Source organism: Mercenaria mercenaria, chromosome 13, assembly GCF_021730395.1.
Source record: "Mercenaria mercenaria strain notata chromosome 13, MADL_Memer_1, whole genome shotgun sequence".
NCBI lineage: Eukaryota > Metazoa > Mollusca > Bivalvia > Venerida > Veneridae > Mercenaria > Mercenaria mercenaria.
The window spans coordinates 6930309-6957818 of record NC_069373.1 but is presented as its reverse complement, the minus strand read 5'-3'; the positions used below and the strand labels follow the sequence as shown (position 1 = coordinate 6957818).

General features: G+C 34.6%; 1 protein-coding gene across 1 annotated transcript; it reads right to left on the bottom strand.

Annotated features, from left to right (window-relative positions):
* Nucleotides 1-2787: 2787 nt before the first annotated feature.
* On the bottom strand, nucleotides 2788-27497 carry LOC123529997 (26S proteasome non-ATPase regulatory subunit 6-like). The gene is made up of 8 exons (XM_053521058.1): nucleotides 27325-27497; nucleotides 19914-20119; nucleotides 19660-19805; nucleotides 19132-19263; nucleotides 18543-18724; nucleotides 7843-8011; nucleotides 5853-5958; nucleotides 2788-3371 (listed from the first exon to the last, which is right to left on the bottom strand). The coding sequence occupies exons 1-8, from the start codon at nucleotides 27467-27469 to the stop codon at nucleotides 3303-3305; spliced, it is 1155 nt and encodes a 384-aa protein (XP_053377033.1). The 5' UTR covers nucleotides 27470-27497; the 3' UTR covers nucleotides 2788-3302.
* Between the last annotated feature and the right edge of the window lie 13 nt (nucleotides 27498-27510).

The following is a 27510-nucleotide window of genomic DNA, read 5'->3' as shown; positions in this document are numbered from 1 at the left end:
ATTTAAAGCTTGGTACCCTTTTCTCTTACTAACTGCATAACAATTGCATTTGAATGTTAAGGAATAAAATCTCTCCCAGCTGTTCTGGTACAGTGTTGAGCTATTCAGCCAGCATGCAAATCCATTCACAGAGCTTACAGGCTTGGGGCAAAATTCTGTTGTTTGTTACAACTATGAATACCAACTGGTATAGCTATGACAAGTGTCATAAGAATAATTACACTGATGACAAGACCATCCCGAGATTCAGACTAAAGTTGTTTTAGACCGTGAAGTGTCTGTGAAAGGCAGGAATGAGTTTGCTTGCAGTTTGGCTCACTACTGCAGTATACGTTTTCAATTTGGCTGACGAGGCAGAAAGTGTAACTTATACAATGTAGGAGACTTGGCATCTAAGTCCTGGAAAGGTGACTCTTGCTAAACTTCAGGTTTTAAACAAGTAACTTGCATCCTGTCATAGCTTGTTAACACTCTAGAGGTCTTAATTTTGGCTCAATCTCAATGAAACTTGGTCAGGATGTTACTCTCAATAAAATCTTGGACGAGTTCGATATTGGGTCATCTGGTATAAGAAACTAGTTTGTCAACACCCTAGAGGTCACAATTTTGGCCCAATCTTAATGAAACTTGATAAGTATGTTACTCTTAACAAAATCTTGGACGAGTTCAATATTGGGTCATCTGGGTTCAAAAACTAGGTCACCAGGTCAAATCAAAGGAAATTTTTGTTAAAACTAGAGGTCACAATTTTGGCCCAATCTTAATGAAACTTGGTCAGAATGTTATCTTCAATAAAATCTTGGACGAGTTCGATATTGGGTCATCTGGGATCAAAAACTAGGTCACCAGGTCAAATCAAAGGAAAAGCTTAACACTAGAGGCCACATTTAAGACTGTATCTTCATGAATCTTGGTCAGAATGTTAATCTTGATGGTCTCAAGGTCCAGTTTGAATCTGGGTCATGTAGGATAAAAAACTAGGTCACCAAGTCAAATCAAAGGTAAAGCTAGATAACACTGTAGAGGCCATATTTATGACCATATTTTAATGAAACTTGTTCAGAATGTTGATCTTGATGATCTATAGGTCAAGTTCAGATCTTGGTTAGCTGGGGTCAAACACTAGGTCACTAGGTCAAATCAAAGGAAAAGCTTGTTAACACTTTAAGAGACATTTATTACAATATCTTAATGAAACCTGGTCAGAATGTTAATCTTGATGATCTTTAGGTCAACAGGTCAGGTGAGCGATACAGGGCCCTCTTGTTTTCACCAGAGGTTGAAATCCTGGTAAATATGATGTTTTATGATATGCACATACTTTGTTTGCTGGACAATGTTTATGTGAAGTTACAGTAAGATATAAGCAACAGTAACAAAGATAAAGACAGAAAAACAAAGGTTGCTGAAAAATATTAACCTTAAAAATAACCTAAATATAACACCTTGGATATAACGGGCCCAGCCCCTGCACACACTTTGTAAGCTCGACAATATTTATGTGAACTAACAGTAAGATATAAGGCGTAAAAAAAAAAATGATTCCGGTATCCCCACCTACCCTAAATGTTTGGCCCCGATTCTAAATGCTTTTACGGCCTTGGAGAATATTTTTTTCAACTTTGTAACAAAAAGTTGCAAAACTTCACTTTTATGCTTTAAACATGGCCAGTGATGTTAGAAATCAACTTACTGATGCTCTAAAGGCATAACCCCCTTATTTGTATTCATTTTTTGACACAAAAATAATTTATGAAAAGTCTCCCTTAATAAAAAAAATAATTTTTTTTTTAAATTTCCGACCTATCTACCCTAATTTTTTCGAGTATGTTACCGGAAACAAAGAATTTTTTTTTAGGCCTAAGCAAAAGAAACAAAGATATGACAGAAAAACAAAGGTTGCTGAAAAACTTTAAAAATAACCAAAGTATTACACCTTGGAGACCTTGACCTTTATTCAAACTTGGAATTTGGGCACAATAACTTCAGTTACAGCAAACTCTTTTTAACCAAAAAAATCTGTTAGTTATATCCGGATATTCTTATAAATTTATAGCACACAATTTCCTTATAAACTGGTAGTCCAGTGACCTAGTTTTTGACCCCACATGACCCAGATTCAAACTTGACCTAGAGATCATATAGACAAACATTCTGACCAAGTTTCATAAAGACTGAATCAAAACTGTGGCCTCTGAGTATACAATGACCAGTCACAATAGGTCACCTTGTGCTCTGGTGAGCTAGTAACTGAGATAGAGTGAAAGTGCATCAAAACTTAACCCGAAATTCTAAGTAAAAAGGGGAAATATTGGTGCAAGAGTTATGGCCTTTGTGTCATATGATTTAAGTGATGATTTGAATAACTATTTCAAGTTTGAATCAAATCCATTTGGTAATAACTATGTTAGAGTGAAAGTGCATCAAAACTTTAATCTGAAACACTAAGTAAAAAGGGGGGATAATTCATGAAATATTTGTGTGAGAGTTATGGCCCTTGTGCTATATGATGAGGGTGATAAAGAGGAATAACTATTTTGAGTTTGATTAAAATCCATGAAGTAATTAAAGAGATAAGCTGGGTCAAGTAGGACAGCTCTCCGTACTTTGTACAGTCAAGCTAAAATGTCTTTCTGATATATTACAATTCACTATAACGTGATTGCTGTAACTGTTTGATTTCACAAAGCAAATTGGGCATTATAACTGGAAATTCATTATAACCATACTCGTTATAAATGAAGTTTATTGAATCTCTTTCAGAGATAACAAAATAAAAACAACAGCTTAGATTTAAACATTTTTTTTTAATTGTTCAAGAACAGTTTCATAAATAAATATTCTTTTTCTCAACATGAAGGTAACAACTTTAGATTTAAGATCTTATATCTAAAGAGTGTGCTCAGTTTTGTAATTTCAGTTGGCATCACAAAAAATCTAATACTTAGTTGTCTTGTGACACTTCATTTTCTAGGACGTTCCTGTTCCTGTTTTCATATAAAATATGTCTGTTGAAAGTGAATCAGGAAATGATAAGCGCAGTTAAATATATCAATTAATTCATCTACTTGGTAATCACACATACTTTTTCACTAATATTTTGCACTTAAAATGTGAGATTAAGATGAATATTTAATATTATTAGCAGAAACAGCATCGTTGACTGTTGCAACAGAGTATTTTTTCTATAAAGAAAAGCACTTTCTGCATCCAGTGTTTCTGCAGTGTTTTAGTTAGGAAATGATTGCGAGAATCAAAAGATCAGCTGATGTGGTGTGACAGAATGATGCATAAGGTTTCTGCTAGATGTTGATAACTCGACTAAGTTTCTGTACCCTGTTCAGTAGTATATCGCCTTTCTTTATAGTTTCCTGAAATTGAAAAACAAAATGCTGTAATATTGTTCAAGTGAGTGCGCTGGGTTTTATGGCAAATCGACACAAAATGGTCATATATCGCCGAAAAGAAGTTATATTGAAAACGCCAATTGTAAAGCATACTTTAAATCATTTAGGTAAAAATGTAAAGCATATCTAAAATCATTTATGTATAAATGTTAAGCACATTCTGTAAAAATGTAAAGCATATCTAAAACCATTTATGTAACAAGAGGGTCATGATAACCCTGGATTGCTCACCTGAGTAATATGAGCTACATGTTTCAAAGATCAAACTGATGATAAAATATTAAGAAAGTCAGTAGGTCATATTCATGGTCAATGAAATTCAGTTTTACGATTGGTGTGCAAAACTGTGTATGTCATCAAAATTTCAAGGCTGTATCTTAAAAAACAAAAAAGTAGGTCAGTAGGTCAAGGTCACAGTCAAGTGACATCATATTACTTGTGGTCATCAGGTAATTATAATTCAACAGTCTTGGAAATAGGATCAAATGATTTTTTAAGTATTTTTTCCTATATAACTCACATAGTAACTAAGTGACCCCAGGGCAGGGCCTCTTTTAACCCCAGGGGCATAATTTGAACAACTTTGGTAGAGGACTACTAGACAATGCATCATACCAAATATCAAAAGCATAGGTCATATGGTTTCAGGCAAGAAGATTTTTAAAGTTTTTTCTTATATAAGTCTATATAAAACTTGGGAAACCCAGGGCAGGGCCTCTTTACACCCCAGGGGTACAATTTGAACAATTTTGAGGACCATAAGACAACGCTACAAACCAAATATCAAAGTATCATGGTTTCAGACAAGAAGATTTTTAAACTTTTTTTCATATATAAGTCCATGTAAAACTTGGGACCCCCGGGGCGGGGCCATATTTGACCCTAGAGGGATAATTTGAACAATCTTGGTAGAGGACCACAGGATGATGCTACATACCAAATATCAAAGCCCTGGCCATGTGGTTTTGTACAAGAAGATATTCAAAGTTTTCCCTATATAAGTCTTTATAAACCATGTGACCCCCGGGACGGGGCCATATTTGACCCTAGGGGGATAATTTGAACAATTTTGGTAGAGGACTACTAGATGATGCTACATACCAAATATCAAAGCCCTAGGCCATGTGGTTTTGTACAAGAAGATTTTCAAAGTTTTCCCTATATAAGTCTATATAAACCATGTGACCCCCGGGGCGGAGCCATATTTGACCCTAGAGGGATAATTTAAACAATTTTAGTAGAGAACCACCAGATGATGCTACATACCAAATATCTAGGCCATGTGATTTTGTACAAGAAGATTTTTAAAGTTTTCCCTATATAAGTCTATATAAACCATGTGACCCCCGGGGCGGGGCCATATTTGACCCTAGGGGGATAATTTGAACAATTCTGGTAGAGGACCACTAGATGATGCTACACACCAGATATCAAAGCCCTAGGCCCTGTGGCTTTGGACAAGAAGATTTTTAAAGTTTTTCCTTTCGGCTGCCATGGCAACCAGAGTTCTGCATGGAATTCAATTCTTTGAACAATTTTGAAAGGGGACCACCAAACGATCATTCCTGTGAAGTTTGGTGTAATTCTGCCCAGTGGTTTTCAAGAAGATTATTTTAGAAAATGTTGACGGACACATGACTGACGACGCACAACAGACGACGGACATTGAGCGGTCGCAATAGCTCACCATGAGCCTTTGGCTCAGGTGAGCTAAAAATGTAAAGCATATCTAAAATCATATACGTAAAAATGTATTTACGTATGTGTTAAAATGTCTGCTTGATAAATTCCTAATAATTATTGCTTTAAAAACAATAAAATATTTCTGACTGAAACTTTTTCAAATAACTCTTTCAAAGATTGAATGCCATAGTATATACTGCGTTGTGGGGCAAAGTCAACACAGTTGATTAAAGTATGTTTAATAGTTAGCAGTGTTTGATATGGTACACATTCGGATTGAACTTCTTTCAAAACATAAGAATGGGTCAAACAGGTATGACCTATTCGATAACGAGAAAGAACAACTCCCTCCCAGTGAACAAAAAAGAGCCATGATAAAACATTGTTGTGAATGTGTGAAATCTTCCATAGTAATATAAGTCATTCTGTTGAGGTAGTCATTTTACTAGAATATATACCAGGATTTACCAGTGTTCTCTTGCTAATTACCCGCACAATCAAATGACAAAAAACCAAGTTTCTTTTTTGATAATCTGAATAATCTTGCTATAGGTCATTTAAAATCGGGCAAGTGATTTCTGACAAGGCTTCTGTGCAGAGCCAATGGACATCCAATGATCCAAAAAGCTAATCTAAGTACATTGTGCTCAGGTAAACTAGGCAAACCAGTTGATACACGTTGATGAGCAACAGACAATTGATGACAAACCAGCTACCTGTTCTTAAATGTAAAGATGAAATTTATCCAAAAAAAAAATGTACCTGATATTGCCAGTTTTTACTGTCTGGTCGGTTTGTTTCAACTATTCCTCCAACTTTATCTATCTTGGCATGTAATCTACCTGCTGCAATAAACCGTGACAACTCTCTGAAACAAAAAAATATTCACATAAACATAATTATTTTGTAACTTCTATGGTCCGAAAAAAATCTTTCTATCCTGTAGGACAACTAACAACACAATTGTCAAACAGAACAAAGAGCTGTTCTTAAGACAGTAAGCTGGATTATTTGACAATTTCTAAGTCAAAGAAGGGCCAATACTTGGAAATAAATTTTGAACTTTAATAATAATATATAACTAAGTTATTTTATTACAATTTATTACAAATGAAAATGTTATTATGCTAATGATGATAAATTTAAATGCATAATTTCAACCATGTTAAAAGGGGCCATAATTTATATTATAGTCACTTCTTACAAACATAAAAAGAGCTCGTAGAACACGAAATGGCCCTCTTGATGCATTCAGTAATTGCACAAGGAACAGAAAGTATTTGGCCACTATAAGTTATACTGTTCTGGGTCAATGTGACCTTGACCTTTGACCTATTGACCTCAAAATAAATAGGAGTCATCTGCTGGTCATGATCAACCTCCCTATCAACTTCCATGACCCTAGGCCAAAGCGTTCTTCAGTTATCATCCAGAAACTGTTAAACTGTTCTGGGTCACACTGACCTTGACCTCACTGACCTCAAAATCAATAGGGGTCATCTGCTGATCATAACCAACCTTCCTATCAAGTTCAGTGATCCTAGGCCAAAACCTTCTCAAGTTATCATCAAGAAATGGTTAAACTTGTCCAGGTCACTTTGACCTTGATCTTTGATCTACTGACCTCAAAATCAATAGGGGTCATCTCTTGGTCATGATCAACCTCCCTATCAACTTTCATGATCTTAGGTCTAAGTGTTCTCGAGTTACCACCAGAGATGGTTTAACTGTTCTTGGTCACTGTGACCTTGACCTCTGACCTACCGACCTCAAAATCAATAGGGGTCATCTGCCAGTCATGACCAACCTCCCTATTAAGTTTCGTGATCCTAGGCCCAAGGGTTCTCAAGTTATTGTCCAGAAACCGTTTAACTGTTCTGGGTCACTGTAACCTTGACCTTTAACCTACTTGCCTCAAAATCTACAGGGGTCATCTGTTGCTCATGACCAACCTCATAATCAACTTTCATGATCCTAGGCCCAAGCGTACTTGAGTTATCATCCAGAAACTGTCAACTGCTCTGGGCCAGTGTGACCTTGACCTTTGACCTACTGACCTCAAAATCATTAGGGTCATCTGCTGGTCACGACCAACCTTCTTATCAACTTTCATGATCCTAAGCCCAAATATACTCGAGTTATCATCCGGAAACCATTTAACTGTTCCGTGTCACTGTGACCTTGACGTTTGACCAACTGACCTCAAAATCAATAGGGGTCATCTGCTGGTCATGACAAACCTCCCTATCACCTTTCATGATCCTAGGCCAAAGAGTTCTTGATTTATCATCCGGAAACTGTTAAACTGTTCTGGGTCACTGTGACCTTGACCTTTGACCTACTGAACTCAAAATCAATAGGGGTCATTTGCTGGTCATGATCAACCTCCCTATTAACTGTCATGATCTTACGCCCAAGCGTTCTTGAGTTATCATCCCGAAACTGTTTTAACTTTTCTGGGTCACTGTGACCTTGACCTGCTGATCTCAAAATCAATAGGGGTCCTCCCTATTAGCTTTCATGATCCTAGGCCCAAGCGCTCTTGAGTTATCATCCGGAAATGGATTGGTCTACGGACCGACAGATCGACATCTGCAAAACAGTGTAGCACTCCTTCTTCAAAAGGGGTTATAATTATTAAAGTTGTAAACACTACAATAACTTGTACTTACCTGTTTTCATAAATACAATAGCTATCATCTTTCCAACATAAAAATATGATTTTCCAACAAAAGAGCCTGCAAGTACTTACTGATCAATAAACTGTATTGTAACACCAAAGGCATCAGCCATATATTCCAGTGTCAGACTTCTGTATGACTCCAGTAACTGATTGTAGGCTACAATTCTCATTTCACGAACATAATATCTGTAGTGAGGATTCAAATATCTGTCAAACTTCATCAGTTCTTCAACCTCCGCTAAAACAAGAAGATATGTTACATCAATATAATTATACTACGACTGGATACAGGTACAGCCTTAAATTATCAATCTGTCTATGAAGGGACATTACAAATTACTTTAATAACTAGTTCTTATAATCAGATCACTTTGAAGCATTGACCAATACTGCCAAATAAGTAAAGAATAAGAAAGTCAACAAAAAAGACTTTATGAGATAGATGGACCACAGAAGGCATATAGTAGAGCAGCAAACCCCCAGTTTTAGCATTTAACCTGGCCACCAAAAGTTACAAAATATGTCATATACCAAAATGTTTGGGAGGGTCTGAAGTTTATCGGACTGCCGGCATAAATTGCAAAATTTTGGTGCGGACCGAGAAATCCAAGATGGCGTCCAAGATGGCCGCCATTTTAGTCTTTATACGTAGATTTGAAAATAAGGCTAGTAAATATTTATAAAGAAAACACAAGTGACTTAACCACATACAAGTATCTAAACTAAGAAAGTGTTAAATAATTGTTATATTCTCGAGGTCACTCAAGGTCATGTCAAGGTCATACTTAAGGTCAAAAGGACAAAAACGGTCTAAAATCACTGTTTTAGCTACACTCTTTTTTTTTTTCTCCAAACTAAATGACGTACCGTATTTTAGTGTGTATAGGTCGCACTTTTTCTACCCATTTTGCTGCCTGAAAAAGTTCCTGCGACCTATACGACAGAACATTGCCAGCAGTTTTTTTTTTCGGGCCAATTTTCTGACTGTAGCTCTCGCAAAATTACGTGCATCTGTTACGAACGAACAAAATGGATAAAAAATATCAATATCGGCGGCTTTTCAACCAATAGCGGTTACTTTCAATAAAATATATCGTAAATAACCCATACAGACTATTAAAATTACGAATGACTTTAATTCAAAGATGTTTTTGCAGTCTGAATTACGTTTGTTTCTACTTTCGTTTTACTGGACGCCATTGACATGTACTCCGGGTTGGATAAAATCCGGATAGATCCGTCCTCCATTCCAAACATTGTTTATACTAATTCTTAGTGTATTAAAAAGCTTGAATGATTATTTTTTACTTTTGATTTTTAAATAAAAGAAAAAAATCCAAAAACAGATATTTTGCTAATCTTTTTACTCAGAATCAAAAGAACGCGGTTAATTACATGACACGGAAAGGTGTTATAATTGCTGTGCAAACAATTCACACTTAAACTTGCATGATAACAGACGTCTGCTGCCAATTAGTGTCAAAAAGCCGCTTTTCTTTGATGTAGTCTGTTACCGATACTACTGTTGGTACGAAACGGTTGGGAACGAAAATAACACAGTCCGATTTCCACCAATCAGGTTCTGATAATAATTCAGTCCGCGGCATCAATATGGCCGCCGCCATAACTTTTTTGCCGGTAAATATTAAATATTGCTGGGGAAAAAATCCGAAATTTAACTGCGACTAATACGCTAGATGTTAAATTTTCCGACCATTTCCAGAGCAAAAATTAGATGCGGACTGTACATTACCGCGACCTATACACACCAAAATACGGTAATCTGTCATTTCTCATATCAGAGTAGATCTGTGTGTACTGTACTTTCATTTGCACTATTTTACAGGAGTACATTTTGGTTACTATGGTTACCATAGCTGAACTAAATACGTTTCAATATAGCCGTTATTTCAGATCTATTTGGTGGATTCATGTACAAGTTTTTGAAAAGAACAAATGTTACAAATTTACTTCTGTTGTGTGTAGTAAAAAGAAGTGATATAATTTTGGTACTGGTCAATGTCATTTCAAGGTCAAGGTCAAGGTCAAAATAGACCAAAATTACTTTTTCACTAACAAATTGAGAGGATAGATCTGGTAATTATAGTAATACCTAAATGTTCTTTACTATGGCCGGAATTTAATCTCTATTAGGCAGATTTAGATATACTTATGAAGAAAACGCATGTAACAGAAAACCTGTTTTTTATGAAAGACAGTTTTTAACATGGTCAATGTCATTGCAGTGTTTTAAAATGACCGCTATTTTTTTTATTGTCCTTTTAAGTCGCGTCAAAAATAAGGCTATTAAATATCAATGAAGAAAACACATGTGACCTAAAGGCATACAGGTATTTGAACTAAAAAAAGTTTAAAATAAATGTTATATCACCCAGTCATTTCATGGCCATACACAAGGTCAAATACGGTCTAAAATCACCGTTTCAGCTGCAACTTTTCTTCATTCTGAGACTCCAAAATGAATATCATTACATTTTATTTTTCATATATCAGACTAGGCTTGTGTGTATGACAATTCATTTGCATTATTTTAGGGTGAAAAATTTTGTTACCATATACAGTAACCAGGGTGAAACCAAATGCGTTTCAATATAGCCACTAGTTTAGATCTAGTTAGGGGAAACCGGTCACGGCCATTTTCAAGGTCATATTCAAAGTCAAAGGGTGAAAATAGCCAAAAAATCATCTAAACCCTATACACATTTTCAATTTTTTAAATTGAAACGAATTTTCTATTAAAGATTGTATTTTGTTAAAACATATAAAATGATACATATTTTGCTCGTTTGGCTGTGTAGAAGACAATTGTAGACGTAAAGATCACGAAGTTAATATATGGTTTCGGTAGGCGTTCTGGCTATAATGACCCAAGCCATTGTAAAACTAATGTCCATTAGGATGTACTTTTTTCAGCTTGATTATGATGAAAGTTTGAACCACTCTGGATCCGTCTCCGGGAAAAACTAGTACCGATGCCATATGATTTTTGCATTGTCATGACCCCAGTAGGGCTCGTACTCAGAGACCCCGGGTTGAGCGGTTGATACCTTCACCATAAACCACTGCAATACGTTTATTGACAATATCATTTATCGACAAATGAACCCAAAAAGTTTTTGTAAACTTTTTAACGAAAATTTTTAGAAATTTATTCATACTAAGTATATAATACGTTTTTAACACCACGCTGTCATTAGGGACGTCCAACGCCTGAGTTAACAACAATATTGAAGATGTTCCATTTTCAAAGTTGAAAATAGTATGTTAAACAAAATTTAATTAATTATTTTTAGTTACATATGCAACATTTGATTTTGTAATTGGTATGGTAAATAATCTACATCCGATTGTTATTTTTTATCATGTCTTCTTCAAACATCTTAATCATTAAAATATATTCCCAAAATATTGCAGATATAACGCTTCCTTTAGCATTTTAACCACATATTTAAAAAACGTTTCCAACCCAAAAGGAAAGTATTTTTTGTACAGTTAGTTATATTTCATCTCAGAATAAACATTATCTTCAAATCTTTTTGATATCTACAATTTCCGTCGGCTTTAACATCTACTCATGTAAAATGGTTGTACAAAGCAGCTTTTGTGGTAACATGTCCCAGCACAAAATGTTTTGCAAGTCACTGGAAAATGAAAACTGCTAATGGTTTTTCCCAAACCGTCAAATTGCCCTTTTTCTATATAAATTTTATTATATATTTCTAGTTAAACTCTGAAAATATTTACATCTAACTTAAATTTGCAGTTTCAGGAACCATGAAATAAAAACAATAAAGCAAATTTATTAGATACCAAATTTCAATTTGTATTGGCCAACGAATCACCATAACTTTAAAAACAAGAAAGGTTTTCAAAAACAGAGGGTCTATATCTTTCTATTGTAACATTGCCAGTATCCAAATATTTTTTAAATCCTAACTGGGAGAATTGCATGGTCTAAAAGTGCTAGCTAACCTTAAATCGGACAAAGCTTCAGAATAAGACTATATTCACCCAATTGTCCTTAAGCGCTTTGGGTATAAATTGTTGAGTTCGGGTAATAATTTTCCCAAACCTATCTCCTTTGGTTACTAGCCTAGCAGATTAGTCCCGCTCTCAAAGGGAGACCCAAGTAACTTAGCAGACTATTGGCTTATGCCTATGTTTGTTAAGCTTCGTTTCACCTTTACGAAACAAAAACATTCTTCATGACCTCCAACATGGCTTTCATAATAAAGTCTTGTCTGACTCAGCTGATTGTTTTTAAATTTAACAGATGAAATGACTAAAAACATAACCATTTATAAACAAACTAACTTGATCTTGCTAGAACCTAATTTAGTTTTTAAAAAGGGTAAACCACTCAAACTTCTTCTAAAGCGTTTGCCTACAATTTCTCGACTGGCCTGTGCATTCCTCCCAAATAGATTCTCTTACTTCACACAATAGAAATAAGTTTGTAACATTTGTCTTTTCAAAAACTTGTACATGAATCCACCAAACTATATATTAAACAGTTTAGACAAAATATGGAAGGGTTTTGCAAAAGTTAACTAATTTCTGTGTCAAAGAAGGGCCATAACTGAGCTACAGAAACTTGTCCTAGTTATGTAGTCTTGCCTACATTTGTAGCTATGATGGTAAACAAGTGGTCAAAGCCATTTGACAAACATGTTTGACAAAAATATGGCCCGAGGGAAAAATTTTTAACTGATTTCCAATCTATAAAGGGTCATAATTCACCCAAAATATTGAACTATTGGCTTAAGATGGAAATCATGATAAAAAAGCAAGTGTTCAAAGTTTCAAAAGCCACATGTCAAATACAAATATTCGACAAACATGTACGATGTACAAAAACCGAACCAATATTCAAGTCCAAAAAGGGATAATTAAACCAAAAATATGTAATAGAGTTAAGTACCTTGCTACAGATAGAGACTAATATAATAAACAAGGTTCAAAGTTTCAAAGCCACATTTAAAATTAGATAAATGCAAAACATGGACTTATACGAAATCTGAACCAATTTCAAAGATCAAAACGGGCCATAATTCACCAAAATACTTGACAGATTACTTACTCTTGTTTACTGGTAGATACTGTTATAATAAACAGTTCTAAAAGTTTAAAAGCCACATTTCAAATAGCTTTTACAAAAATGGACTTGTACGAAGTCTGAACCAATTTTTAAATCCGAAAAGGAGCCATAATTCACCCAAAATTACTTGACAGAGTTATGTACCTTGCCTACAGTAAGACTAATATAAAACAATGTTCAAAGTTTTAAAAGCCAAATTCAAATAGTTGTTAGAAAACATTGACTTAATTAGAATAGCTTCTAATGCAAATTTAACTTTAGGCTTCATAAAAGAACATCACAACAACCAGTGAAAATGTCAAAACTCTACCATATATATAAAACTCTTATCCATCCATACATGACATAGTTGGAATATACACCTACCATCTGCATCCATACACTCAAGTCAAAACACACAAAATTGAAATTGCAATACTATCCCCAAAAACAAATGCAGATATTAAATTGAAATTTCACTGTGTCTCGGGTTATTAAACTAGTTGAACACCAAGTCTCATAACTCTGACCTTCATTTTGGCCAAATTATGCCCCCTTTTGGACTTAGAAAATTCTGGTTAAAGTTTTGCGTGCAAGTACATACAGCTATTACTAAAAGGCATATAGATTTGAAACTTATTTTTTTCTTTTTCTAGATCAATTACCTACCTCACTGGGTCAAGTCCCATAACTTGACATGATTTTGGGCAAAATATGTCCCCTTGGGACTTAAAAATTTCTGGTTTAAGTTTTGCATGCAAGTAAATACAGCTATTACCAAAAAGGCATATAGCTTTGGAACTTATTTATTTTTTTTCTAGATAAAATTCCCAAACCTCACTGGGTCAAGTTTCCGTAACTCTTAACATGTATTTTGGGCAAATTATGCCCCTTTTGGACTTGGGAAATTCTTTTAAAGTTTTACATGCAAGTTACTATCCCCAAACTAATGCAGATATTGAATTGAAACTTAAATGTTTCTCCGGTTATAAAATTAGTTGACAGCATCAAGCCCCCATAACTCTGATATGTATTTTGGTCAAATTATTCCCCTTTCGAATTTAAAAACACTTTTGATATTTACATTTTGGGTAATAATTTCCTGCTTCTGTGACAATATTTCGAATAGTCGAGCTTGGCTGTCTTACGGACAGCTCTTGTTTCATCTTATTGCACATTCTCACTTTATATCTGATGTTAGACCCATAAATAATGTCTGAAAGAGCTTTGGCATTACCACAGAGATAGAAAATAGCGTAGAAATATTTTCAAGTTACGTTACAAACAGCCTTATTTCTTTATATCTCGCATAAAACCCGTCCTTGGTTCTTATTTTCTGTCTCCCTACAGGCAGTAGTTTTTTAAAAATTCAGACAAAAAAAAAATGTTTACATCAATTTAAGCTTGGAACTTAGATAAAGCTTCAATATGAAACATGCAGCGACTGTAATTAAAGATGTTCATGCAAGTGCTGTTTAACTGTTTTATAACTACAAAGAAAAGATGATTTAAATACAGGTATTAATATTGATCTTGTAACTGAAATCATATTAGTAATAAGTTTATTTGTTAATGTAGGAAATAAATACGAATATGTCTTTTTGGAAACGAAACATTATAGATAAAAAAAATGATATAAATGTCATTTTGTGTAGTTAAAAATGATATAATGGTTTTTTTAACTTTTAACCTTAATATGAAATGACCTTAAAAATTATCTTGAAAAACCTAAACTATAACATTTTTAAACTTTTTGAGTATATTGCAAATATATCTTAATTAAGATTGCAATGAAATTGTAAACACATAGGTCTATTCTGAAATAAAAATTTTGTACCATTTGAAAAAGAATGAAAACGTTGTATGGTGTCACGGTACGAACTTGGTCACGTTAGGGAGAAGATGTTCCGGCAGCCGGTTACTCGGTTGGTAGAGCACCTCCCTGTAAGCAGGGGGTCCCGGGTTCGAGCCCCAGACTGACTCCCTATTTATCTCACCCTGTGACATTTTGCGCCCAACATTGGACCGTGGCATGCTTGCTTGGGCAGTCTTAGGACGCTTGCAATATTATATACCTCCAGAATTCGAGGACGAATTTCCAATTTGTGGGGGTGTATTCACGGTACAAATTTGGGTCACATTGGGGGAGAAGATGTTTCAGGCAGCCGTTAGCTCGGTCGGTAGAGCTCTTGCCCTGTAACGGGGGGTCCCGGGTTCAAAGCCCCGGACTGACTGCACATTTATCTCACCCTGTGACAATGGTATATAAAAAAGAGTTTTTTATGTATCCTTTTTTGCTATTTTGACCAACTATCCTTGAATGACCTCAATCACTCCCAACAATAAAACATTTAAAAGAACCTTTCCCCTACAAACAATTAAATGCAGTTTGTAAATGTGTTGTTGTTTTTTTTTAAATTTTTGTAATGAATTTTCCACCAACTAATCGTATTAACAGATATATTAGAACCAATTTTGTTTCACCATGGTAACCATCTTAGCCAAATGTACTCCTCTAAAAAATTGCAAACGAAATTGTCAAGCACACAAACTTGTTCTAATATGAAAAATGGCCAGTTATGTCATAAAATTTTGGAGAGAATGTAAAACAATTGCAGATAAATAGTAATTTTTAGACATTTTTGACCTTTTGACCTTCCCTTTACGGCCTTAAACTGACCTTGAGTGACCTCAAAAAATAATATTTTTTTACACATTGTTAGTTTAAATATTTTTAATACAGTTAAGTTACGGGGTTTTTCTTCATAAATTATTTACATCCTTATTTTTAAATTTACCTATAAAATTTTAAAATGGCGGCCATCTTGGACCCCATCTGGATTTCTCGGTCCGCACACAAAAATTCGCAATTTAAGCCGGCAGCCCCGATAAACTTCAGACCCTGCCAAAACCCTTTTGGTATATGACATGTTTTGTAACTTTTTGTGGCTAGTTACTCATTAACTAAGCCATTTATTAGGTTTTGCTCTCTACTAATATAAGTTTCTGATTGTAGGACTTTTGCCCCCCAGGACATTTGCCCCCAATGAAAAAATGAACTGCTGGACTTTTGCCCCCCAGTTAAAATGGCAGATGGACATTTGCCCCCATAGCTTATTTTTGGAATGGACTTTTTGCCCCCCAATATTTTTGTCCAATAGCCAGTATATATAATTTTGTGTGTGTTGAGTTTGTTTACCCACGCCCCCGGGTTTTAAGACCTATGGGCGAGAAATAGCTTCAATTATATAACAACATTTTATAGCTACGTGTAGAGTGGTGTACCATAATTCACAGTCTAAAGTAGGTCAAAGTGACCTCCAGTGGACGTGAATAAGATGGGAACTTAATCCCATACTTTATGATAAAAAACTATAGTTAAAGAAAAAAACTAACTTATTTCACTCTTCATTTTTACGTGTGTCTTCTTTCATGTACCCATATACCCGTGTCAAGGCTTTTTGGTTTTCCCCAATTTATACTATATTAATTATTAAGACATATTTTTATATTTAAAACTATATTTATAAGTCTGACAGAGACAGCAAAGTCCTAAATTTATTGAAAAAACTTCTGTTTGTTTACATTTTTCCCCCGAACCACGGTTTTGGCAGGCCAACGCTGATTGGTTAAAACCGCTTTTGTCGCTTTGTCGTGATTGGCTGTCCTAAAGTTGTTTACAAATCAAGTAGGTCAATCCGATTTTTCTGAAAACCGAAAAAACGAATTTAACCACCCGATTGTTTACTGTAAATAGAAAAAAAAATCATTTTTGATTTTAAATAATATGTTCTTGCATAAAACATAATCATTGTTATATACTGCCTCTGTCATTTTGCCTAAATTTTATTTTGGCTTACTTAACTAATATCTGGATCTTATTATTACTGAATATTGATGATGACCATATAAGAATAACAATGTTGCCAGAAATCACATTGAGATTCTAACAACTCAGAAAAATCTAAGTTGTAGACTAAAGCCCCATTTAGCTATCAGTAATATCTGTATTGCCTGGTATGTGGTGAAACTATCTTGTTGAACATATATAACTGCTGGACATTTGCCCCCCAGTTGAAATGGCAGATGGGACATTTGCCCCCCATAGCTTATTTTTGGAATGGACATTTGCCCCCCAATATTTTTGTCCAATATGCCAGTATATATAACTGTATTTGTTGTTGTTTTATTATCAAAATTACTCTAAAAGGCAATTTTCAGTAAAACAAAACTGTTTTATTAATTATAATTTGATAAATTGTTAATTACTTTTAGGCGTTAAAGGGTAAAAAAGCATATTATTGAGTAATAAAAGTGCTCAAAAACAGCATTATAATTTCTTAATTATGCAATTTTTTTAACACTCAAACTTGTTAATTTGGCTATTAATCTACTAAAAAATTGTATAAAAAAAATATGTACCCTAAAATTGAAGAATGTCTTGTACGAATTTCCTAAAAAGTCACTGGGGGAAAAAAATTTTGGGGGGGCAAATGTCTGTTTCAGAAATAAGCACTGGGGGGCAATTGTCCTATCTATCATTTCAACTGGGGGGCAAATGTCCAGCAGTCCACTTTTTTAATGGGAGGCAAATGTCATGGGGGGGGGGGGGGCAAATGTCCGGATCCCAAGGTTTCTGTGGTCCATCTATCTCATGAAATTAGTATTTTAGTCTGTACAGACTTGCACTTTGCAAGTAACTGAAAACTTCCCTACATGAATGAGAGATGGAAGATGAATGATTTTAGACATAGAGTAGGATAGCTCTTATTATTCTCCTGTCAAACTATCACAGAAAACATAAGCCAAACCAGAGAATCAACTTCACAACCTCCCACCCAATAGTTTTATGTTGCAACCGCACAGCTGAAGTTTATAAATACTGATAGTACTGACTGTCATGTATTTATCGAGTTGAAGTTATCTGAACAATTATTGTAAATTGTATATTCACCATTTTACAATCATTTATAATGAACTGTTGTATCTGTTACTGATGACCGGGTATATAGTTGTATCCAAATAGCAGATAATATGCAATCTTATGAAGTCCTTAGGCTGACACAACCTTTTCTAAATTAGATCACAAATGGGACAAAGTAGCAGATATGACCTTTCGTAAGAAAGGTCCATTTGGTTATTCATTGCAAGACTATCTATTTTGAGTTAATTCACTGTACAAGTTCAAATAAATATGATCATTGGTGAAAATACCAATATACATCTTTTCATGCAAAGTTGTAGAAAGTGACATTTTTTCACAACACTGCATGGAGGTAGGCCTTTTCCAGACTTAAAAACACAAACATGTTGCAATATACATGTATATAGAAGTCATTTGCTTTATTTAACAGAATGATCAAGTTTTGTGGTATGTTAAATTGTTAATTTTCATGAAACTGAGGGATTATTTTAATTGTTTTGGAGAAAGAGTAAAATCTCCTTGAATTAACCTGGTGAAGTTTAGTTTAACATCCCTTTAATTGCGTATTCTCTACATGCCATTTCACCATTCTTGTGCTGTTACTAAAAAAGCCTATCTTCTGATATGGTCGAAAGATACCGGTATAGCATAAGAAGAATACATAATCACATGGAAATTGTAGAATTTTGTTATGGGTCGCCGTGCACTACAACAAATAAGCATTTTTCCAGTGTAAACTATTCTTACCTAATGATCTGAAGAAATCTCCATAATGTGTATCATATAATGAAAACAGATATTTTCTAATTTTTGGTAAACTGTGAAGGACTTCCAAAATTTCAGAACCTTTGACAACCTGAAGTAATGAACAGAAAAGCCGACATGAAAGCAACAATAACTTGGATATAGCACAATGAAAAAATTCAATACTATAAAGGATTTGTAAATACTATGTTTCCCATATATATCTTTTTAATTTACCAATCAAACCTCTTCATCTCTAATTCCTGATTATTTCCTACTGATGTTGATTTACAAAGGAAACAAAAGTATCAGCTTTTGTAGGTATCCTCATTAGGTTTTAGCATATGTCATTCAAGTAATTTAGGCATTTTCAACAAGAAAACTGTTTTCTATGTTTGACATGTTTTTCACTTCATTTAACATAAAAAGCATTTAAATTTAATGATCTGTTTCCTTGTAGTCACAAAACACAGGACTGAATGAGAATTTTCAAATATATTTCAACACACTGTAAAACCTTTTTTCCCAAGGGCCGTCTTCTGTGCGATGATGCTACGAGAACATGGATGTTTCAAAAAAATGAGTCCATCACTCGTATGATGTGAAAGTTGCACGGGGTCCAGAACAGATTGGGGCTTCTTTGAAATTCGTATAACATACAGTAACCCCACGATACACCTTCAGCCTGTTACGTCTGTCCCAGTCACCACCCTCATCTATCAAACTGTATATAAAATAAACAAATACAGGCTGTAGAAAATACATCTTCAAAACGAAGCTTAAAATGTAAAGAAATTCATTAAGAAGGAATAAGTATTCATTTAACTGGGAGTATTCATTTTTGAATGAATCAAAATTAAAGGGGAACTACCAAAACAACCTCAAAAATTTTATTTTATTCCTTAAAATGTCTCTCATTTATGCAAGCCCAGCAACTAATGAGTTAATCCAGAGATCTACCATACCATATCAAAATGTTTGATTAAAACCTCAATCTTCAAAGTGAATGTTTATTTTGCTGGTGCATAGTCTATCTAAACAACTGCCAATTGAGATACACTTATACAATACATGTACAACTTTTAAATGAACAAGACTGAATATATACATGAATACAAACCTCTGAGCTTTTTCCAGATTTCTGTTTATGAGATCATGGTCCATGTAGAACAAGCCAATTCTGATCAAGTGAAACACAAGATCAAGTCTGTATCCAAGGGACACTGTTTTCTCTTGAGTTTTTCTAAACTGAGAAAGGCATTCCTCCTGAAATACATTATGTACTGGTTTATAAAACTGACCAAAAAAATAAAATACTTAAATGAAAATGTCTTTCCATCTAAATACATTAATGGTATAAATTAATCAGTATACCTTATCACCAATAGCACACAGGTATTCTGCTTTTTTCAACATATTTTCACGTATTTCTGATTCGCCAAGATTTTTTTCTGCATCAGCTATAGCTTCGTCTAGTTTCTTCAGTTCCGCTTCATTGACTGCTCTCATCTTCTTCAGCAAGGCTTGATCTATCTTCCAGCTCAGGGAATGGCAAAGTTCTTCATAGAAAGGGGCCATATCTGAAATTATATTCCATGTCACTTTAAGCACACATGTTTGTTTGTTTTATTTTTTTTTGGGATTTGTGCTGTTTTTCAACAGTATTTCATTTATGTAACTGCTGGCAGTTAACCTAACAAATTAATGTTCCTGGTTCTGTACCAGTACTTGCCTGTTCTCCGCAAATAACTGCAAACTTCCCAACATGAATCAGAGGGGGAAGACTAGTGATTTCGACAAGTGTCCGTTATAATGATCACATAGAAATAATTATGTCCCGAAACCAGAGCATGTTATTTTTGGGTTTCACTACATGTATAAAGCATGATAGTAATATTTGGACTAATTTCAAGTTTTTCTATTGTTCATCTTTAAAGTTGAAATGACCATATTGAGACAAGATTTACATGTACTTCGAGTCAGCAAACTTCAACAAACTGATTCAATATAAGCTGTGAAAGAGAACAAGAGCAGGTGGAAAGGTTATATCAGAGGAGGATGGGAGCAATATTTAAAGAAAAAGAAAATTTTTAAGTTTTTTTTTTGTGGGGGGGGGTGGGGGGGGGGGGGGGGGGTTGTTTACAATGGTGGTGAACAAAAAAATGTAAGTGTGTGTGTTGGTGACAGGATACTAAAGATTAAGAAACTAAATGAAACTAGAATGTGTCTGTAGGACACAGCGTGTGCCCCCCCCACACTGGTACATTTGTCAAAATGGGGGCATAATTTTAAATGTTTGCATCTTATGAGGTATGCTAAGCCTCACAACATTTTATGAAAGGATTCATTATTCTAGGCCCTATCTTTTTGAGCTTAGCATCACATTTTTTTTTTCATATTTGGGCTATTCAAGGCCATAACTCTGTAACAAGAGCTTAGATTCCAAAAAATGCAGTGTGGGCCCGGTCACACACGTTAAAGACTCCAGCAGGTTTCCTGAATTACATCTAATACTTTTTTCAGCTAGGCAATAATTAGGTGAAAAAGTACATTTTTTTTTATCTATTCGGGCCTAACTTTAAAATAGGGGTGCAGCCGCCAAAAAATTAGAGGTGTGCAAGTTTATATCTGATAAACTTATGCAGTTTTCAACATTTTATATTAATACTTTATGACTAGAGCGGGCACAAGGTGGCAATGTACATTTTTGACTATTTCGGGCCTAACTCTGAAATAGGGCGGACCCAATTGGAAAAAGAAGGTGCGCAGGTTCATATCTGATTAGACTCGTGATGGTTTCATGAATCTATATCAAATACTTTTTGAGCTAGGCGTTCAAGTTAAATTGTGCAATTTTGACTGTTTCAGGGCCATAACCTGAAAATAGGGGCGGGGCCAATGAAAAAAGGGGTGCGCAGTTCATATCATGATTAAGCTCATGTAAGGTTTCATGAATCTATATCAAATTTCATTTTGAGCTGGCATGTTTACGGTGAAAATGTGCATTTTTTTACTATTTAGGGGCCTAATAAAAATAGGGGGGGAGCCGATGAAAATAGGGGTGCCAAAACTTCATATCATGATTAGACTTTATGCAAGGTTTTCATGAATCTATATCAAATACTTTTGAGCTTTGGCTGTCCAGGTAAAATGTGCATTTTTTTTCTATTTCAGGGGCCTAACTCTGAAAATGGGGCGGAGCCAGCGAAAATAGGAGGGCGCAGTTCATATCATGATAAAGACTCATGCAAGGTTTTTTATCAATTTATATCAAATACTTTTCCCAGCTAGGTGTGTCACCAACTCGGATGGGACGGACAGTTCACGCACGACAGACAAATCTATATTTTTGGGCCAAAAACTTTTTTAAGTGGGGGGGGGGGGGGGGGGGGGGTGGGTAGGGAATTTAGGGGGGTTTTATGTAGATTCTGCAGTCACACATCGTCTCATTACCATAACTGCCTATATCCAGTTTCACAAGTCTTTATACTTTTACTTTTTTCGTTATGTCTGACCAAAATTTACCTTGCTTTTTACCTCTGACCTACACCCCAGTTTCATGCACTCTTCACACTGTCATGTGCCACCTACCTACATCTCTAAATCTGAAGTCATACCTTGAAAGTTTATAAGTTATTATTCTCCAGACACAAAATATGCCGACAAATTGATCTTTGAGCTCAATTGTGACCTTTTACCTTTGCCTACGAGCCTATTTTCCCACTTAAAAGGAAAATATTTCCCAAAAATAAAAAGCCTACACTCGTGGGTTAAAGGGCAAGTATAGAAGGGGTACTGACTCTTTTTTTGAGGGAATTAATTTTATCAGAAAAAACGTCCCCAAAAAATACCCGGGACATAAGTATAAAAACTTTGGGTAAACTCCCGATTAATTTTTATTTTTTTTATTTTATTTTTTATTTATTTATTTATTTATTTTATTTATTATTATAGCAATGATGATGATAAAGATAATTTTAAGGTTTCAAGTCTTATCTTAATTTACTACATATACCAGAAAGCGAAGATTGCCAAAAGAACTTTAATAGAACGAAAGTGGCATAATTCTATCAAAATAAAAATTAGAAGTTATGGGAGTGTCACATGCAGATGATGATTATAAAAACATTTTTAAATTTTAAGTCATTATCTTTAATACCCAAAAAAAAAATAATTTCCAAATAACAATTGTGACCTTGACTATAATTAATGGGCCCAGCCACTGCAAAATATTTTGTTGATGCTGAATGTTTGTGAAATAACATATGATATAAGCATAGTAACAAAGATAATTATGGCAGGAAACAAAGGTTTGCAGAAAAAATTTAACCTTTTAAAAAAACCTAATATAAACCTTGGTGACTTGACCTTGGTATAATGGGCCCAGCCCTGCAAATACTTTGTTGTATGTTTGGGCAATGTTCTGTGACTTTCAGTAAGATATAAAAAGCAATAGAACTGACTTGATATTTTACGGTGACACATCTCATTGCGGTTTCCCTTGCGCCTGTGCCAAGTGTTGGGAACTAATAATTAATCCAATTTTTTATTGCTACTAATAAATGATTCCACTGTACTTCCTGAGGTCCTGTAGCTCTGAATGAGATCACGTGGTAGTGAGTTCCAATCGCGTAGCGTGTTAGGTATGAAACTATACTTATAAACATCTGTCCTAGCATATATAAGGTTAAAATGTTCCTCATGTTTGTTCTTGGTAACACGTATAGGTTTAACTAGATGGTCCACTGGTACTGACGCAGTGTTATTTAAACCTTTACAAAGTAAAATAAGGTGACTCTGTTTCCTTCTTTCCTTTAGAGGTTTAACTTTAAATCGCTTAAAATTCCAGTCATGCTTCCTGGGTCAAAGTTGTAATTTGATGTGATAAATCTTGCTGTTTGTTTTTGTACTGCTTCAAATTTTTCTTGTAGATATTGTTGATGGGGGTCCCATATTGAGCTTGAATATTCTAGAACTGGGTCTTATTAAACCTTTGTAAGCTTGTAGTTTGACATCCTGAGAACAGGCCTGTAGATTCCTTCTTAATAATATTCTTTAAGCCTTATTATACGTTTCTTCTATAATAAATTTGAGCCGCACCATGGGAAAACCAACATAGTTGGTATGCGACCAGCATGGATCCAGACCAGCCTGCGCATCCGCGCAGTCTGGTCAGGATCCATGCTGTTCACTAATAGTTTCTCCAATTCCAATAGGCTTTAAAAGCAAACAGCATGGAGCCTGACCAGACTGCGTGGATGCGCAGGCTGGTCTGGATCCATGCTGGTCACATACCCACTATGTTGGTTTTCTCATGGCACGGCTCATATGTTTATTCCAAGTAAGGTCACATGTTACATTAACCCCCAAGTATTTAATTGACTTCAGGAATTCCAGGAGTATTTTTAAGGGTGTACTGATATTTTATAGTTGATTTTTTTCTAGACAGGGACATCATATTACATTTAACTGGTTGAAATCTCATCCCCCATGCAGTTGCCCACTCTCCTAGTTTATCAATATTATTTTGTAATTCTACACAGTCTTTATCCGTTAGTATTTCCCAAAAGCATACACAATCATCTGCAAATAACCTAATGTTTGATGTGATATTACCAGAGATGTCAATTATATGTATTAAAAATAAGATAGGTCCTAGCACTGTTCCCTGTGGTACTCCTGATAGTACTGATGATACGTTGGATGATTCCCCATTGACTGCCATTTACTAACAAGAGCTGTCGGAGGACAGCAACGCTCAAACATTCAACGCCTTGTCAATAATATACAGAAGTTAAAAAGGGGCAAAATTTTTGAAAAATCAAAGTAGAGGTATTAACCCTGTACTGCATTCATATCATACATAAACAAGGGGTGTGAAGTTTCAATCCTTCCAATTTTGGATACTAGATCCCCTTTACAACAAAAACAACAAAAAACTGCAATCAAAGGGGCTAATTTTGTAAAAATGCCAATAGAGTTAGGGACCTTCACGGCATTTTTAATCATGACATGAACAAGTGGGGTGAATTTTCAATCCATTCAATTAGTGGATACTGAGATATCAATTACAAAAAAAATTTTAAACCCCAAAAACGCTAAGTCAAAAAGGGCATAATTTGAAAAAAAAGAGGTAATAGGGACTTCTTAGTCATGTCAATCATGAAGGAAAAAGTATGTAAGTTTCAATCCTTCCCCATATAATACGAGATCCCAGCTTACTACAAAACCTAACCCAAAAAATTTCAAGTCGAAAAAGGGGCATAATTTTGAAAAAAAGCAAAATAGAGTTAGGGAACCTGTGCAATTAGACATTCATCACAGTAAATAATTGTAAGTTTTAAAAATCCATTCCCACAAGGGGTTACTGAGTTCCCACTTACAACAAAACCTAACCAAATTTTTTTCTAAGTCAAAAAAGGGGGCAAATTTTGTAAAAAAAAAAAAAATAGATTTATGGAACCCGTGAAATGAAAGTCATTTGTCACATGAATAAGGTGTGAATTTTCATCCTTCCCCAAGGGGTTACTGAGATCCCAGCTACATACAAAACCTTAACCAAAATGGGGACGCGGACGCAGACCCGACGCCGACGCAGGGCGAGTGCAATAGCTCACTATTCTATGAATAGTCGAGCTAAAAAGGAGTCAATCCAGTTTAAAATATTGGATCTTACACCGTATTTATGCATTTTGGATTTTAAAAGTTTGTGTGGCACGGTATCAAACGCCTTTTCAAAGTATTAAAAGAATAAAAATGTCCACTTGTTTGTTTCTATCTACTGAATATGCCCAGTCATTAACCATTGTTGCTAGTTGTGTTTCACAGCTGTGATGCTTCCTAAATGCATGTTGTCTACTATCAAGTATATTATGGGCTTCAAAATGCTTCATCAAGTTTGAACAAATAATGTGCTCCAGCACTTTACAACAAGTCAATGATACCAGACTTTAGTTACTACATTATTTGTAGGTGAAGATTTATCCTTCTTTTTATATATTGGGCAGATATTTGCCATTTTCTAGTCTTCAGGTATTTAACCTACATTAATTGATTGTTGAAATAAATGTGCAAGTATGTTTGCAATGCTTGAGCCGAGCTCTTTGAACACTTTTGGATGTAACGAATCGGGTCCCATTGCTTTAGTTGCATTTAAACCTATTAAGAGTTTCTCTACCCCTTTCGGTGTCACTATAATGTTTTCCATTTTAACATTACCTTCTTTGAATGAAACTGGTACCGATGGATATTCAGTTTTTGTAAAGACACTTGTGAATTGATTATTCAATACGTTTGCTTATCAATATCAGATTCAACTGTCCTGCCATCTTCGGATTTCGGAGGAATTCCAGATTTTTCTGATCTTTTACTACTAATATATTTCCAAAAAGGTTTCGGGTCACTTTTAATATCCCCGATGAGGTTGTTTACATATGTATCATGCGCAATTTTTACTTCCTTTTTCACTGATTGTCTAATTTTTTTGCCATTTATTCTTCAGTCTGATGTTGCTTTTCTTAAAACTTGAATGCACAAGATTACCTTTTTTGACAAATGCTTTAACCTTATTTGATATCTATGGTACTGACTTCGATCCCTTACTTCTTTTGCTTGGAAAGTTTTTCTTTATAGATTCTAAAACTGCTGTTTTGAAAAGGTTCCAATTTTCTTCTACACTACGATTATTCTGGTGTCCGTTAAAGTATTTATCATTACTAAAATTAGACATATCATCTCTCATTGTGTTGTAGTCCTCTTTTGAGTAAACTAAAAATGTTCTCTTTTGCTGTTTTTTGTAAGGTTTAAAGTTTGTAAATGTGCCCATAATAACATCATGATCGCTAAATTATCAGGTGAATTAATGTTCTTTATCTGGTCAGGGGTTGTTGTAATAAACAAATCTAAAGTGTTATTTTCCCTGGTTTAAAACATAACAACTTGTTCCACACTATTCTCATTTAAGATATCTATAAGTATCTGGCCATCACAATCACTTAGGCTTCACATTTTGTGTTTAGTTTACTCAGTATTATTCATGTGCTGATTGCTTGTATTTAATTATGCACGTTTTAGTTGCTCAGTGATTTGCTTTATTTTTCAGTCTGTAGCAATGTTTTGTCTGCTTTTATTGACTTCTGAAATACAGCTGTTAATCAGTCCATAACAAATCTGATTTGATGTGGTAGATGTCTTAAACCATTTTCTAAAAACGCATTAGTGTTCTTTTTCAGTTCAGTGTTTTAACATCTATTTGCTTTTAACAAGATTAACAGATGTATTTCAGGTTTAACCAATTTGTATGTATAACTCATGTACTATTTATAAACTTTGATTTGCAAATGTTGTAACTCTTTTAATAGGTACATCTTTATTATGTTAAAATTTAAATTGTTATTAAATATACTATTGTTATTTATGTCGGTCAATAGCTATACATAGCTAATGTTGTCTGTATATTAACACCAACTTTAAATAAAATTTGTATCTTGTATCCCGTATCTTTATTAACTTTCTTTTCCCAATCAATTATCTTCCTGCAACAAAGATATGACAGAAAAACAAAGCTTGCCGAAAAACTTTAACCTCAAAAATAACCAAAGTATAACACCTTGGTAACCAATGGTCAGATAGAATAACATGGTGACAACTATATGCCACCCTCAATTTTTCTGGTGAGAATTACAATGCTACCACCTGACCACTGTTATTACTGAAAACATTCTACCCCACCCACTGGAAACAATGACATTACAAAAATTCGGCAGATAAATTTGGATAAAGTTACTATTTTCAATGATGAAATCCATAGTTTTCTTTTTGATCTCCTTGTCATCTTTGTAAATGTCTGTTGTCAGAAGGAATTTCCACTGTGCAAGCTCTAAATTTGGGTTTTTGGCCAGCCCTTCTTCCTCTAAATTTTCAATCGGCATTTTTACGGTGAACTGTGGAAATTACACGCTGTGACATTTTA